Source organism: Phalacrocorax aristotelis, chromosome 16 (genome assembly GCF_949628215.1).
Source record: "Phalacrocorax aristotelis chromosome 16, bGulAri2.1, whole genome shotgun sequence".
NCBI lineage: Eukaryota > Metazoa > Chordata > Aves > Suliformes > Phalacrocoracidae > Phalacrocorax > Phalacrocorax aristotelis.
The window spans coordinates 10,193,822-10,208,612 of NC_134291.1; the positions used below are offsets into that span (position 1 = coordinate 10,193,822).

The window sequence follows — 14,791 nt, forward strand, 5'->3', positions numbered from 1 at the left end:
TCCACCTAAACAGGCCTCTCTATCTCATGGCCTATTCCCCAGCTGATACTAGAGTCAATTGGGTAATTACAATAACAGTCTGGGTAAAAAGGTGAGCCAAATAGCAAACCTCCCAATTAACAAGACCTCTCAGGGCCTAATTAATCTTGCCCGGATTTCTGTAAACTTAGAAAACATAACAATTGACAGTTTCTTTCCTATTTCTCATCTGTTTAGACCATAGCTCTTGGAGCAAGCACTGTTTCACTCTAGTTCTGAACACCGCCCGGCAGGCAGCAGTCCCTGTACCTGGTGGCACTGCCCAGCTGCGCACAGCTCCGAAGCTGGTCCAGGCTCTGCCAGGACTGTGTCGAATGGAAAGAAATGATCTCTCTGTTCCACCAAGCTTAGGATGAACTTCAGCAGCCTCTTCTTGGCTTGCAATCACCCAACAGAAGCTGCATTTTTCTGCATCCTTATTTTAGGCAGGGCCTTTTTGTCCCTGATTGAAAGAAGGTCAAATAGTCCATATCCCTTCTTAGTTTTTAATTGCAATTTCATGCTGTTATTTCAGCTGAAGGTGGTGTAGCACAAATCCCTCAGGAGTAATTCCTAGATACTCTTTTGTAGGTTGGCCTACTTTTTCTTCCTGTTCAGTTACAAATTGCTCATCACAGCCCAGATGTATGGTAGTATTGGAAAAGCCTGCCTCACCCAGACAAATACATTCTCCACTGCAGCATGTTAAAAAAAAAAAATAAAAAAATCACGTTTTGAATCTCCTCCGGCTTCTAAAAATAGCCAGGATAATCAAGATCTAATTTTTAGCTCTGTGAGCCCAGCTGAGTATGATGGTTTAATTTTAAACAGTTCTGTTGCCTCTGATAGAGGACAGTGCCCCAGTCCCGCTGTGCGGCACCTCGCTGCGGTAGTTTCCCACAGTGGGAGGCAGGTCTCAGCGCTGCCGGGGGAGACACTCGAATGGGTAGGCCAAAGTCCATGCGGTTTTGAGGGGATTTTGGACATTGCAAGGGCTGGGTGTGAAATGCAAGAAGAAGGAAGTGGGAAAGGTGTCCTAGAGCTTTCATAACTAGGAAAAGATCGGGCAATTGTGACACCCATAACTGCACACATTACTTTGGGGGTAATTCTTGAGGCTACTGAAATCACGTATCTGAACCCTAAAATATTGTGGGCAGTATAGCGGCAGCTGTGTGATAAAAATGATTCCTGTAAGATTTCACCTACGGAGGAATTTTTTTATGTAAGTGGGAAAATTCCTAGCAGTATGTGCAGCTCTTCTGTTCTGAAAAATGAGAGAAGCTGCCTCCAAAAAAATACATTGCTCTCAGTTCAGTCAGAGAGGCTGGAAAGCAGAAAAGAAGCAGCAAAATTTTTTTTTTTTTCTTTTTTCTTCTGCAATGAGGGATTTTGCTGGTTTTGTTTAGCTAGAACATATCTTTGTGGTTGACTTTCTCTCTACAGTTTCATAATAACCTGGAATCTTGGCTTTATCAACCAGCTTTTACAGGTCTACACAGAATTTTCCTTTGATGAAAAAAAGAAAAAAAGAAAAACCTACTTAAACCAATGGTTTTTACTCAAAAAAAATTCTTGTATTTCAATTTCACAGCCTTCCCACTGAAAATATTCCAAGAAGAATGCTCTGTGTCCCAAAAATCTTCCATAAATTCAGCACAAATTTCCCCAAGCAGCAAGGAGAAAAGATATGAAGCAGAATAGGAAAAAAAAAAAACAACCAAAAAACCCACAAACAAAAAGCCCACCAAAAGAGCGAGCCAGTTTCAAGTTTATGAACTGGAGGGCAAAGATAGCCTCATCTTGTCACACAAGTGTCAAGAAACCCACTGAACGCTATGTGCACTACCTCTTACGTAGCTACTTTTATTACGGATATTTTAGTATTCCCCAAAGGCCATATATCAGAGTCAAGACTTGTTCACTACCCTCTGACTGAGCAGTTGTATGTCTTTACGGGAACACAGTACACAGCGAGTGCTGTCATAATATTTCTTTTGCTTATGTTCTTAATAATGCTGTACTCAAGACAAATCACAAATTAAATTTCAGTACAGCAAACAAAAGGCAAAAAGGACTAAACCTCAAAGCCATACTTACCTGAAGGGTTAAATCAATAGGGATGCGACTTCCTCGACAGAAAGAGATCAACTTTTAGCTTTCAATCATTTCACAGCACTACCCAAAGACTGAGCCACAGCCTAAACTGGTTTTTCCATAGAGAGACGAGGATGGGAGGAATATTTTGCCATGGCAACTGACAGTTCCAGAAAAACCACCCCCAAAACTGTGCTCAAGCAGAAAATCAGCAGATTAAAACCTTGAAGATAATGCCTCAGAAACAAAAAATAGGGATGACACAGAAAATGTCTATTAAACAGAGGTTCTGTCAAAGAGACAGGTGACAGACTTTCAAATGGTGAATCTTTTGAGTGCTACACAAAACCCTATGTGGGCCACAGAACAGAAATAAATACCCAAAAGAGAGTCATAGATAAAAACAAGTACACACGCATGAGGTGACTTTCCTTCAGATGCCTGGAAGGACACTACAGTTGGAACTTCATCTCTATCCCTTGTCACAGCAAAGATGGCTGAACTTGGCAGTCACGCTTCCACCTGTTTCAAAACAAATATAGCCCTAAAATAGTAAATTTTGACTCAGACAAGCGCCTGTGGGAAGTGAATGTTTGGTCCCTCATTGATTTAAGCTTCTATTACAGGAGGTCAGTAGTTCAGCTGCAAGAGCAGGTGCTTAAAATTTAAACCAGCTGTTTTTTTAACTGGCATAATTTGTGAAAAAACACTGACATACACAACTTCAGCCCAGCTTCCTCACCCCAAAAAGATGGCACTATCTGAGTAAACTCTACTGCACTGAGATACTCGGTTCCGAGGGCTATGGAAATGCAAGCAACATCTCTATTGGGGTCACCCCCGCAAGCTCTGGGCAGAATCTCATGCTGGCCTCAGACCATGGGATTGCATTTGGAGGCAGCAAAGCCCATCTACCAGGGTGTCGTGGCAAGAAGTGTGTGGGAAAACATTTCTCCCAGACTGGGAGCTCTTAGATTTCAAAATATTTTCTTGGCCCAGCTCAGGATAAGAAGGTCAAAATCTCAGATTTTTCTCAAAAGAAAATCCAAAACACATTTTGAGAAAGGGAAGAAATATTTTTTGGCTGGGCCAGAATGTTTCACTTCTTTTGTATTATTTTATGTGTGTTTTCTACAACAACCAAGCAAAAACAAGTCAGGGAAAAAGTAATTTCCCCTTTAAAAATGGCAGTGTGTGATGTTCCATCAAAATGAAAATTCAAACTGGTTTTGAAAAAGAAAGTAATCCTCAATCTCTTTTATGGCTGTTTTGGAGGAGTCAGCATTTATTTTCTCGCAAGATGCCTACCTTGCCCCAAGTGCAAAACTGCTCATTCTCTGTACAGCAGTTCGTCAGGGCAGCATTTCATAATCATCTTGAACAGCCAGAGAGGTAGATTATTTTTATGCAGGTGTTTTGTACCAAGGACTCTTATTTTTGCATGTATGCACAAACATAAAAAAGTATAATTCAGAATATTGCCAGGTGAAAGCAGGCAATTTCCATGTAAATTAGTCCCAAATGGGGGCACGCTGTGCTCTTCATTGCTCTTGGTAATTGTTCACTGAGGGTTTCTCGGCAGTTGTAGTTAATGTTGCTTTCTGATGCTTGAAAAAAATAGGAAAAAATGAACTGGTGAGAGTGTTGCCCGTAGAAGTTACAATAAACATCTCATCAGTGCAGACAATGTGTTGCCTGTGTATAAACCTGCCTAGTCCTACCTAGGAACACGGACTTTTTTCTCTCTGTAACTGTATGGCTGTGCTTTATCAAGCTTTGTCAAGCTTTTCTTCCTACCCTCTCCAGCAAGGGATTTGGGCAACAACCACCTCAGAAACAGCCCAAGGTGTTGACCTAACTCCTGTCACAGTCTGAGAAGCCTTTCTACTGATTTCAGCAGGGGCTGGGATCGATCCCTAGGCTGGGCCTCCCAGAAGGCCATCCCTGGAGATGTTGAGTGTACTCATTTCCCAGGGGATGCAGCAGAAGCTGAGAGGAAGGAAAAATGGCAGATACAGGAGCACCAAATATAAAACAGACTTCTAGATGAGACCAGGGAAATGGTCTGGAAGCAGCAGGAAACTTCTGCTTCTCTTGGCACACCCAAGAGAGAGGCTCAAGCCAGAACATTCCCCAGCTGAAGTACTGGGGGACATGCATGTCCCAGGTTTGACTACTGCAGGAATGAAAATGCAGCCTCTCTCCCAGTTTCTTGAAGAAAGATGTTAGGATGAGCTGCTCATAATCACAGCACGGGTGCCACAGAGACAGCAGGACAGAAGAGCCCAGCAGCAGCTTGGTAAGGGAAGCAATTTGCAAACACGCACTGTGCTGATCGCTGTGTAACATAAACACCCCAAGAGTCTCAAGCACAGAGAGGGACGTCCTCACACGCAAGGCAGACACCGAGCACCTGCAGGGCTGAAAACACAATGGGAGCCAAGAATGACTGAGAGAGTGTGGGTGGTGGCGAAGACTGGAGGCTGATAAGAAACAGGAAAAAAAAACCCCTTCCATTTGCTGTGTTTAATATTGTTTCTCCTTACCACACAGGGTGTTTTTTTCTCTTTGCTATTGGTTGGAAAGGTATTTCCAACTTAACAACATCTTAGATGCTTTGCCTCTGCTAAGATAGGAGTGTCTCTGCCAATGCTACCACAGAAGGCAGGAGGAAAGATGTGTTTTGCATTAAGTTAGGCAACATCTGGTTTAATGTTAGGAAAAATCTTATAAAGAAAACCCACCTGACAAATGAGGTCAATCATTTTGCCCAAGAACACTGGGAACTCAATGATCAAGATGGAGCCACTGCTTCAAAACACAGTGTATATGAGATGAAAAAAAAAAAAAAAAAAATTCTGATTACAGGCTCTGCAAAGTTTCCCCACTAGATCTGACATCCTTCACTCAAGCTTTGCTTCAGCTTCCAGAAGGAAGAGTGAGCTCAGTATGGCAAGGGTGCACAGACCCAGAGCAAACCATGTGCAAAGACATTTTGTTAGGGGATCAGTGCTGCCAAGTCTGCACCAAAGATAAAAATACGTCAACAGCCAAGCTCTGAAGGATGCGCGGTGCTGTCTTTAGTAAAGATCTGCATTAACTTGTGGCATCAGGTTAGTACTATTTCTTGACTGTCATTGTCTTCGTTGTTGACACCACCCCAATCGGGGGAGAAAAGGCTTCTGGGAAACTACAAGTGATAGGACAAATGTAGGATTTCAAGTAAGACAGCAAGGCTCAGGTAAGATTCGATGTCTTTGCTTGCTCCTCTCTATGGAAGTGACGCAGAGGGATTTGTTCACTAGCAAACTAGCATCGCGGCAGCTGCTGGTATGCCTGGTGAAAGGCATGTCCTCAGTGGAAAAAAATCCCCGAGAGCTTTATTTAGGATGGAAACAAGAAGTAGAGAACTGCAAATTTAAGTTCAATAAAATATTCAATGGTTTCCTGGGCTTTGCTTTTCAATAAATAGCAAGAGACAGCACAATCAGAGATAATAACTGCAATTCCAGTCAGACAAAAGAGACGTATGCAAATGGCCCATAACCTTTCCTCAGTCCAGCTGTATCTCAGACTGCTAGGTTCTTCCAAGATCCTTTTGGAACACAGTCTTTTTCAAGTGCAGAAAGGCCCCCTCTGTTCTGACACAGGTGTTAGGCTAGTGGGGAAAACACTTCAGAAGCCAGTGGGGGACTCGTAACTGCTACTGAAAATATTTTCAAAGCAACAGATTAGCTAGTAGCTCCAGCTCTATCCCAGAGGCAAACACAATTTATTTGTCATGTTTCAACATTTTTTCTGCTGTTCATACAGTGTAATTAATCACTTGGCAGGCAGGCAAACACACACAGGACTGAAAAGGCAGCTCATTCTTTGACACACAACAATCATCCTGTACCTTGTTAAGAGACAGATTTGCTCTCTTATTTACAGGTAGGGCAGCAAAGAAATGGAAAGCAGCAACCCAATACAGCAACAATTCATAAGAAACAGCCTTGTTTAAAACAAGGACCCTGCTATTATTGTATCTTACAACATGCTCTTCCACTGGTTTGCATTTACGGCATTTAGCCATTTGATTTCAGATGAAAAAGCAATTACTCACACATAAAAATACATCTCATCTGTCCCTTCATAAGCAGCTACTCAAACAGGTATCCTGCTACCTGGTGGTGAGAGGCTTTAAGATCTGTCATTCAACCTCCTCTTCCGTCGTCTATTCCAGTGATCTAGGTTCAGGCTCCCTTCAAACCTGAACAGCCAAAATACACCGGGTGAAGAGCTGAAAAATCCAGCTCCTGTTGCTGATTCCCTTTTCCCCAAACTTAGGTGCTCAGAGATAAGAGCACCTAGACCCAGGTTCCTGCTTCTCAGGGGCTGCAACACAGGAAGGAAGCTGCAGCTGCAGCCAGCCTAATTCCGTCTGAGTCCTGTGGCTAGCGCTCCCAGCTGGCTAGGTGCCTGGGAAGGCCCAGAGCCAGCCGTTCGGAAATACTAGACCCAGGCACTTTGCATTGTTTGAGATGGCTGAATCTGGGTCTGGGTTTTCACACACATACTTCATCTGTGGACTTTCTGTTGGTTACCATCTCCAAAAGGCTAGCCAAGGGCTCGGAAGTGCTACCACATGCTTGCCACAAAGCAAATCCTGCACAGTGGACTAGGGAGACTTCTGCCTCCCTTCAAGCTGGAGCCAAAACAAGAGTTGAGGCCATAGCAGCAAACACTGTGAAAGGAATTCCGGATCGATAAATTGGCTTCTGGCAAATTCAGAGCATTTCTATTATCTCTATCTAAAGGCTGTAAGAGACAGAAATTATGCTACTAAACAGTACTTGACTGAAGCAGTGCCAGAAATGGAGCACAATACAGACTGTAACCAAACCAACAGACTCTGAATTCGGGCACAGAGGGAGCAGGTTTATTTGTAGATCCTGGAGGTGAGAAGCTCTACAACTGCTAGTTCCTAACCGTAATCCCATCCTCCTAAGTTTCTTTGGACCAGCTTTCTCTGTATGTGCTAACATACTCTTTGCAGCCTGATTCAATGCTGATGGAAGTCAATGGGAGATTACCCCCTGATCCGACAGTCCTGTAGTAACAAAGTGCTGCTCTTTGCTTTCTGCGTATCACACCTTAACAGACTTGAGCTCAAAGGAAGAGCTCTCCAGTCATCTGAAATACCAGTGACACAGCCTCTCATTATAGACCATTAGAAAACTTCCATGGAATGGTCTTTGTGTTTTAAATTGCATATACAATATGCAAATTTTGTTCTCCTTTTCAGACAAAGTTTTTAGCTATTAAAAGCTTGTCAGCTTTTGTTCTTGTTTACACTGAAGAAAAAAAAAAGTAAAAGCAGACCATTTAGAAAATGTCAAATGAAATACCCCAAGCTCCTGGTATCAGGAGATTTTATGTATCAATTTAAATAAATTGCATCCAGTTGGTTGCAATTAAAGCCTGGAAGCTTGGCAGTGTCTTCTTCCCCATTTGACTCAACATACATAAACAGCCGGATGAGTTCAGCACCTTAGTGTGGCTCCTGCCACTTCATCCCACTTCTTGGCATTACCTTCACCTATTCAGGCTTCTGCCTTTGGACTTTGGAAAGCTACAATACAGGGAGTGGGCACTTGGGAGGGGAAGCAACAGTGAAAGCAGGGACAGGGGAAATAACATGACAAGGACAAATCTCTTCTTCCTCTTCCTCTCAAATCACATTGTGAATACAGAGACAGCATAACAACGATCCAGCTCAGTACCTGCCTTTGTGTAAGTACTTGGGTGGAATAAAAGAGATGCATTCCTTTTAAAATATCTATTCATGCCATCACAGCAGATGTATCCTTCTGCTGCCTGTGAATTTGACTGCACCTGAGGATTAGACAGACACTCAAAGGGTATAGTGGGATGAAAATCAGATTAGACAGGCAACTACTATTTATGCCATTGGGAGCTGCCCATAAACTTGACTACATCACTAGGAATTCACACTCAATAAGGTCGGGGAGATGCAAGGAGAGCTCATGTTTTCAGTACGTGCTTCTTTAGGAACAAATCTCACCAATGGTAATAACCTCAAATCTACCTGGGCCTCAATTCTCCTATGTTTCATCAGATTTAAAACTCCAACTTTCTGACATAGCAGAGGATCCTTAAAGGGAGTACAGAACCTGTTCACAGCCTTTTGCCAGTCTTTAACTGACATCTAGCGAACAGTTTCTGAACTGCACCTGAAAGACCTCGAGATTGTAGATGAAACAATCCCTTCTGGAGGACAGCTGTGCAGAGGAGCTGTGGGATAAGCACGGGGTGTACAACAACGCGCACTGTTTCCTGTCCTCTCCCTACCACGGTACCGGGGCAGATGTGCCCTGGGGGCAGGTGGAGAAGAACCTGTTTCTGCACAGGGGCTGCACAACTACTCTATTGGCCCAATTAAAGTGGGCAAACACGGCTGCTGGACTCTGCAGTGTCGCCCACTGCAGAGACCTTACAGGGTGGCTGGTGGACATCAGAAGTCCTACACAGGAGTGATCAGCAAGGCTTCCACCACAGCACTGCCAGATCAACTCCTTCTGAACAGGAAGAGTCACCTTTTGTCCCCTTCCTCTCCCAGAGGCACAAATCTAGAACTCGCATGGGAAACTCATCAGATGTTATCAGGATTAGCAACTGCAGCCCGCACCCTCAGGCTCTCCTGGCAGGTAGATGTAGGGAGTGGTGCAGTCTGCAGCCATCTCACAGTCTTCAAGCACTCTCCACAACACATCTTTGGGTGACAGCAGATGTGAAATCCCTGAGGAATGAAGACCCAATGACCGTGCTGCCTGCCTTCAAAGTGTGTCAGAACAAGCCTGCAATATCTGCATAGCAATAGGGGAACATCTAGTGCTTGCAGAAAGCCTGCTTTCCATTTTATAGCCTCTATCATTGAGGCTATATTATTATTGCAAAACATGGAGTTTGGTTTAGGTTATCTATTAAGGTAACCAAGCAACAGCATGGCGGGTACCTATGCCATCAGCTGCAAAAAAAGGGGGTTTTAGAAACAAGCAGAGTGATGGTGGTGTCAGCCTGCAACAGCTTGGGTGCTGAAACCAGCCTGTCATTTTCATCAAGCAAAAAGAGCCAATAAGCCCAGACAACTCTTCCCTATTCAGAAAGTTTAGACCTAATTCTGCTCTCCTGTTTGCAGTCATGTCCATCTTGTGACAGACGACATCTGCACTGAGGTGAAGGAAGTGTCTTTACACTTTCTGTATGAACAGTGGAAACCATTTTGTTTAATACCATGAAGTGGTGTAACACCAGCATGCTTATCATATGTCTTTCCTCAATACATGAGTATTCTCACACTTCATCACCTGGGAAAGTCAAATGCTTTCCCTACTGATCAGGATCACTTGTAGTCTCATAACACCACTGACATGCAATCCTTATCTCAATCTACAATGCTAACTGTACTTTTAATCTTAAGGATTTACAAGAATGGAGGTGATAAAACCAAAGTAAGATGGAGAGACAAACAGATGCTTAAAGGAAACTTAACATTGTCCTCTTGTTACACTGCGCAGACACTGTCAAACTAAGGATACAGATGCAGATCTTTAATGGTTTGAAAATATGCTATACCCACCAGCCAAAATACTATCAAGGTTACCAAAGGTGTATTGTTTCTGCTTCCCAACAGCTGTTGAGTCCCTGTTTATTATCTGCAGAAGGTCTCTGAGGACTTGTTCACCTACAAGATTTGACTGATTTAATTAGGTACAAATCAGTGTTTTCCACTTGTGTGGTGCCAGCGAGCTTGAATGCAAAGTCTCCCTTCACAGCCAAGCGAATACTGAGGCTTGTTAGAGCAATGCTATCCAAGTCCTAAGTACTGTCACACCAGCTGACAGCTACCATGTGTTAAATGCAGCTTAAACCAGTGTGGAATACTTCCTAAAAGTCATGAATCTAGGAAGGACGAGTCAGCAGGCCAAGTAAACCAACAGCAATTACAATGACTCAGCTACATATCACTCCAGAGGCTTCCTCGGCCCATTAACAGGAGACAGAATTAGTGCTTCTCTTACCTGGTAGTAGTAATCAATATACTGTGGCTCGTAGTGTTGAGGCCCAGAGTTTTCAGAAGACAGGACATCTTTTAGTAACTCTTCACAGCCTGGCGAAAGGAAACAAAAGCAAATTGTCAGGCTGCAAGTTTATCTTCCCAGAGGTTGCATGGACAGTGGAGGAAGAAACACAGATTTGTAGCTAATCTGTGTGCACAAAACCTTGAAAGCCAGCTTTGGAATATGTTTAAATAGCTGTAACAAAGTTCTGCCTCCAGAATTCTGCACAACGCATATTTAGAACATGGCACTTAAATAAGTGCAATTACACTAATGCTGACTCTCAGCATGGACGCTACACTGCAGTGAAAATGAAAGCTGAACATTGCTTGGCTTGGTAAATTATCCTGCGGGATAGAAACCCAGCCCTGACCAACCCAAAACTCTGAAACGAAACACTGGATTTGCAGGCTTGGCATGAGCCAGTGTCTATTGCACATTAGCATCAGTGGAATTGCTTCTGATTATCTCTAAGTGACAAAGGGATGTCACAAATTCCCCTTCAAAAAGAGCTCTGTCACAGAGCGCACAGTGTTTGGCAAGCAAATGTCTATGCACGGCAACCAGAGATTTTCAGCTTCTGTGCTTGTTTTTGTTAACAACCACATTAACAGCTGGAAAAATCAATGTCTGTGTTTCCCTCAGTGCTTTTCTCCTCTGAAAACCTGAGACAAATATAGAAACACTAAAATCACCAAATGCCTCATTCCCCATTAATTACCAGTGACCGCACTTGGCATGTTGAGCTGCAGAAGGCAGTAATATCCGGCCAGGTTATTTCAGAAGCTTACAGCCATCAAATCAATGGAAAGAAGCCCACTGGCTTCAAGAATCTTAGGATTGTGCCACTGGTTTTATTCCTGTTAAGAACTGTGTTTAAAGAATAAATTCTCTGTTGCTCTTTTTCCCTGTAAAGACACAAATCAAAACCTCTTGAGTCTGGAGGACTGTGGTGCAGGTCTTTTCTTTGGGCCACTCCTTACCACCAGGAACGTGGGTTTGACACACTGTCAGGAAACTCATCACCTTTCTTGGTGGTTTTCAGCAACAGTGCTAATATAGCTCACCTTTTGCTTCCCTTTTCTAAATGATGATTTGAATTTTCCAAGTACTCCAAGAGGTTTACACAAGGGGCATAATATAAAGAGGGGGCACTGAAGTGTCTCAAATACTGTGCATGTCTTCTTATTACCAGAATATATTTTGGCTTGCAGCCTGGGAAATGCCAGTGAGCTAAATTAGTGTGTCACAGTCCAGACAGAAAACAACGAAAAATCAAGGTTTACCCTGGCAAATCTCAGTACAGAAATATTAAGGCACTGGACAACAAATTGTACAGAGAGCAGTCTAGTCTGGCACATGTGGTGCTTCTCTGCTACCAGTACCGCTCTTGAGAAGAAACACGCTTGCTTCAGCTTGCAGAACTGCCACGATGGATATTTCAAGCTGTGCAGCAGTATGCACCCAAGGCTACAATATGTCCATAAATAATCCATTGCAAATAAGAGAAGGAATACTTCCTGGCTACTTTAAGGACCTCCTGCACTAAGATGTCCCATTATTGCTATAAATTCATTTTCCAGGAAGTGGTAAAACTGAAAGCCACTTATGTGGCTGATTAGAGATATTTCATTTGGATGCCTGCTCGTATCATAAGATATTAATGTGCTCGATGTTCCCTCTCCCTTGCTACGGTTGGGAAAATTTCCTCATCTACATTTTTCAGCAGCACTTGGCAAGGAGGCTGCACTGCAATTGTAGTGAGGCAGTGGATAGGGGCAAGGAGCTAACCCAGGAATAGTTTCAAGCTCTTTTGTATTTACTGCTGCAGCTCCACAAAAGGATGCCCTCTACAGGGGAACACTCTTCTAAAGGGCTGTGCATTATATAAATCACTGTGCAGGGTGGCACAGATCAGAAACAATCTTGTATCTGGAGAAAGAACTTAACTATCAGATCATAATATGAGAGTGGCCAGAAGCTGCTGAATTTTCTTCTCTGGCTGAAGACACCTGATGAGCCAGCACAGAGGCAGCTTCTCTGCATCACGCAGAAGACTGGCACATAGACGTGAAGACTGAGGGGGGATTTCATCAGTACCTATGAATATCTAACGGGTGGGTGTCAGGGTGATGGGACTAGGCTTTTTTCAGTAGTGCCCAACCGTTGCCAAGGGGCAACGGGCACAAGCTGGAACACAGGAAGTTCCACCTGAACATGAGAAAAAACTTCTTCCCTGTGCGGGTGCCAGAGCAGGGGCACAGGCTGCCCAGAGAGGCTGTGGGGTCCCTTCCCTTGAGACATTCACCCCCCGCCTGGACGCGGTCCTGTGCCCCTGCTCTGGGTGTGCCTGCTCAAGCAGGGGGGTTGGACAAGATGATCTCCAGAGGTCCCTTCCAACCCCCACCAGTCTGGGATTCTGTGGATCCGTTCTTGTTTAACAAAGCACTGAGCCACCTTCCAGTCTGGTCTATCAAAATTATCTGAGTTAAAAACTATTTAGCCTAATATTAAAAATGCATATGCAAACACAGTTAGTTTGGCCAGAACTGGGTTAGGGGTAGCATATGAGCGTGGAATTACTTGCACTTTGCAGGGCAAAGTGAAGTAAAATGGCAAGTGACCTGCCCCTGGTCAGAAGTCTGCTGCAGAACAGGGATTTTTAGTAGCATCAAAACCACTAGGACATCTACGCCTTCTTTTTGTGAGAATAGCCACCTAAGATTTTTCCTTTCTAGAAAATACCTGGCTAAGACTTGTAAACTCTCAAAACACAGTGCTGGCTGTCCAGAGGCAGGACAGGATCATCTTTAGTCCTATGCAAAGATGATGAAAGTTGCAAGTCACTGAATGGGAAGACATGAACCTTTAACTTTTTCAGCTCACTCAGGATGCCAGGCATGACTTCTCTTACGAGATAATTTTACAAATTTACCTTCAGCTTCATTTTAAAAAAAATTGGTTTTCACACCCCAACAAACAGCCAATTTGCAAACAGACATTCTGGCCACAAATAAACATAATTGCGGCAAAGTGATTTCCTGCAAATGCTCCAAGAAGGAGTTTAACCCGTACTGCATCAGGCAATTTTCACAGACAATTAAGCAATTTTAATACTATAGGAAATCAAATCTGGTTACCTAATTGAATGTAGTTGGTTCCTGGCATTTTTTCCTAAGAGCATTAGCTTTTTACTTTATCTACCCTTGGATCTTTAATGGTGTTTTAGACTAATTTATGGTTTCAGGCTGTATTTAGTAAAATTTAGTTGAGTCTTAGAAAACTCTTGAGTACTTTTAAGAGTAACCAACTTCAGTTCATTGAACAGCTACAGGAAATTTACAACAGGAGAGCTCAGCTCTTCACATTTACATGACAGTCCTTCTCGGGAGCCATCCCAAGTACCACTCCTGTCAATAAGTTATTCTTTTAAGAATGGATAGATTAATCAGATTATCTCCAGTTATGGTGTACTGTGAAGCTTGAGATCTATAGCTACGAACCCAAATGGGTTCACAAAGATTTTGAGGTTTTATGCAGTGCTTTACTGAAGTTCCCGTGCTAGTGCAGCTGTCCTCGTCTTAGGTATTAGCATATATTACAAATACTGGTGCTCAGCAAATAAAGATAAAATCCTTTTACATGACTGCAACATATCCACCTCTCATTCCATACTGGATCTTCAGGGCAAAGCTGATGCAATACTATTTGCAGCTATGGGACTGCAAATTAGATTTTAAAGTTAGTTAAAAGAGATGGTCAAAACTCGGCACTGGCTTTGTAAGAAATATGTTTGTTTGGAGCATCTGAATGAAACTATAAAAGCAAATAAAAATTAAAAATCTCCAGTGAAACAGAAGGCCAAAATTATTCTGTGTTGGAAAACTTTGTTTTGGAAAAAAAAAAATCATCAAATTTCATACTATATTATTTTTGTATTCTTTCACAGTCCAGATAACCTACCACAGTCCGAGCTACCAGAACAGCCAACTTCCCTTTTTGAACATTTCTTTAAAGCTTTGGGCAAACCTGTATTCTTGGAATTTTCATCAAAATTGCTAGGAACTCATGGAGAAACATATCTACTTTTTAACTTTTATCTGCTCACATAAAGACTGCATCTAGAAGCTTTCCAGCTATCTACAGTAATTTCATGCCTAAAGATCCAGGGAAGCACAGAGAAGACATTTTTGAAGGCACATGATGGTCTGTGTTACTATTTTGAAGATTCAAAAGTTGATATTACTGCAGGTGGGGAAGCATATAAATTCACAGCTGTGCTTCTTCCACACTGCTAATGAATATGAAGGAGCTCCTACCACTCTCCATTTTCAAATATCATAACAGAGCATAACTTAAATGTCCTTAGCACTTCTACAAGATGAGGTAAATACTCTCTTACTCCAGGAGAAAAACAAGCTGTATGAATTCATCTGAAAAAACAGTGATTCTGCTAAAGCACAGAGTCATTATTGCACAAATGCTCTGTGCTAACATGGCTCAGTCTCTCCCATTACAAAAGCCATTACCCTCCAATTAGTACACGGTGACCA

At 42.8% G+C, this 14,791-nt stretch overlaps 1 protein-coding gene across 2 annotated transcripts in view; it reads right to left on the minus strand.

The window, feature by feature from the left end:
* The window catches only part of RAB11FIP4 (RAB11 family interacting protein 4), a 124,730-nt gene that overhangs the window by 61,349 nt on the left and 48,590 nt on the right, over positions 1 to 14,791 (minus strand). For both annotated transcript variants that reach the window (XM_075111123.1, XM_075111122.1), the window contains exon 3: positions 10,200 to 10,288. In XM_075111123.1, coding sequence (XP_074967224.1) covers positions 10,200 to 10,288 — 89 coding nt within the window. The remainder of the gene's footprint in view (positions 1 to 10,199; positions 10,289 to 14,791) is intronic.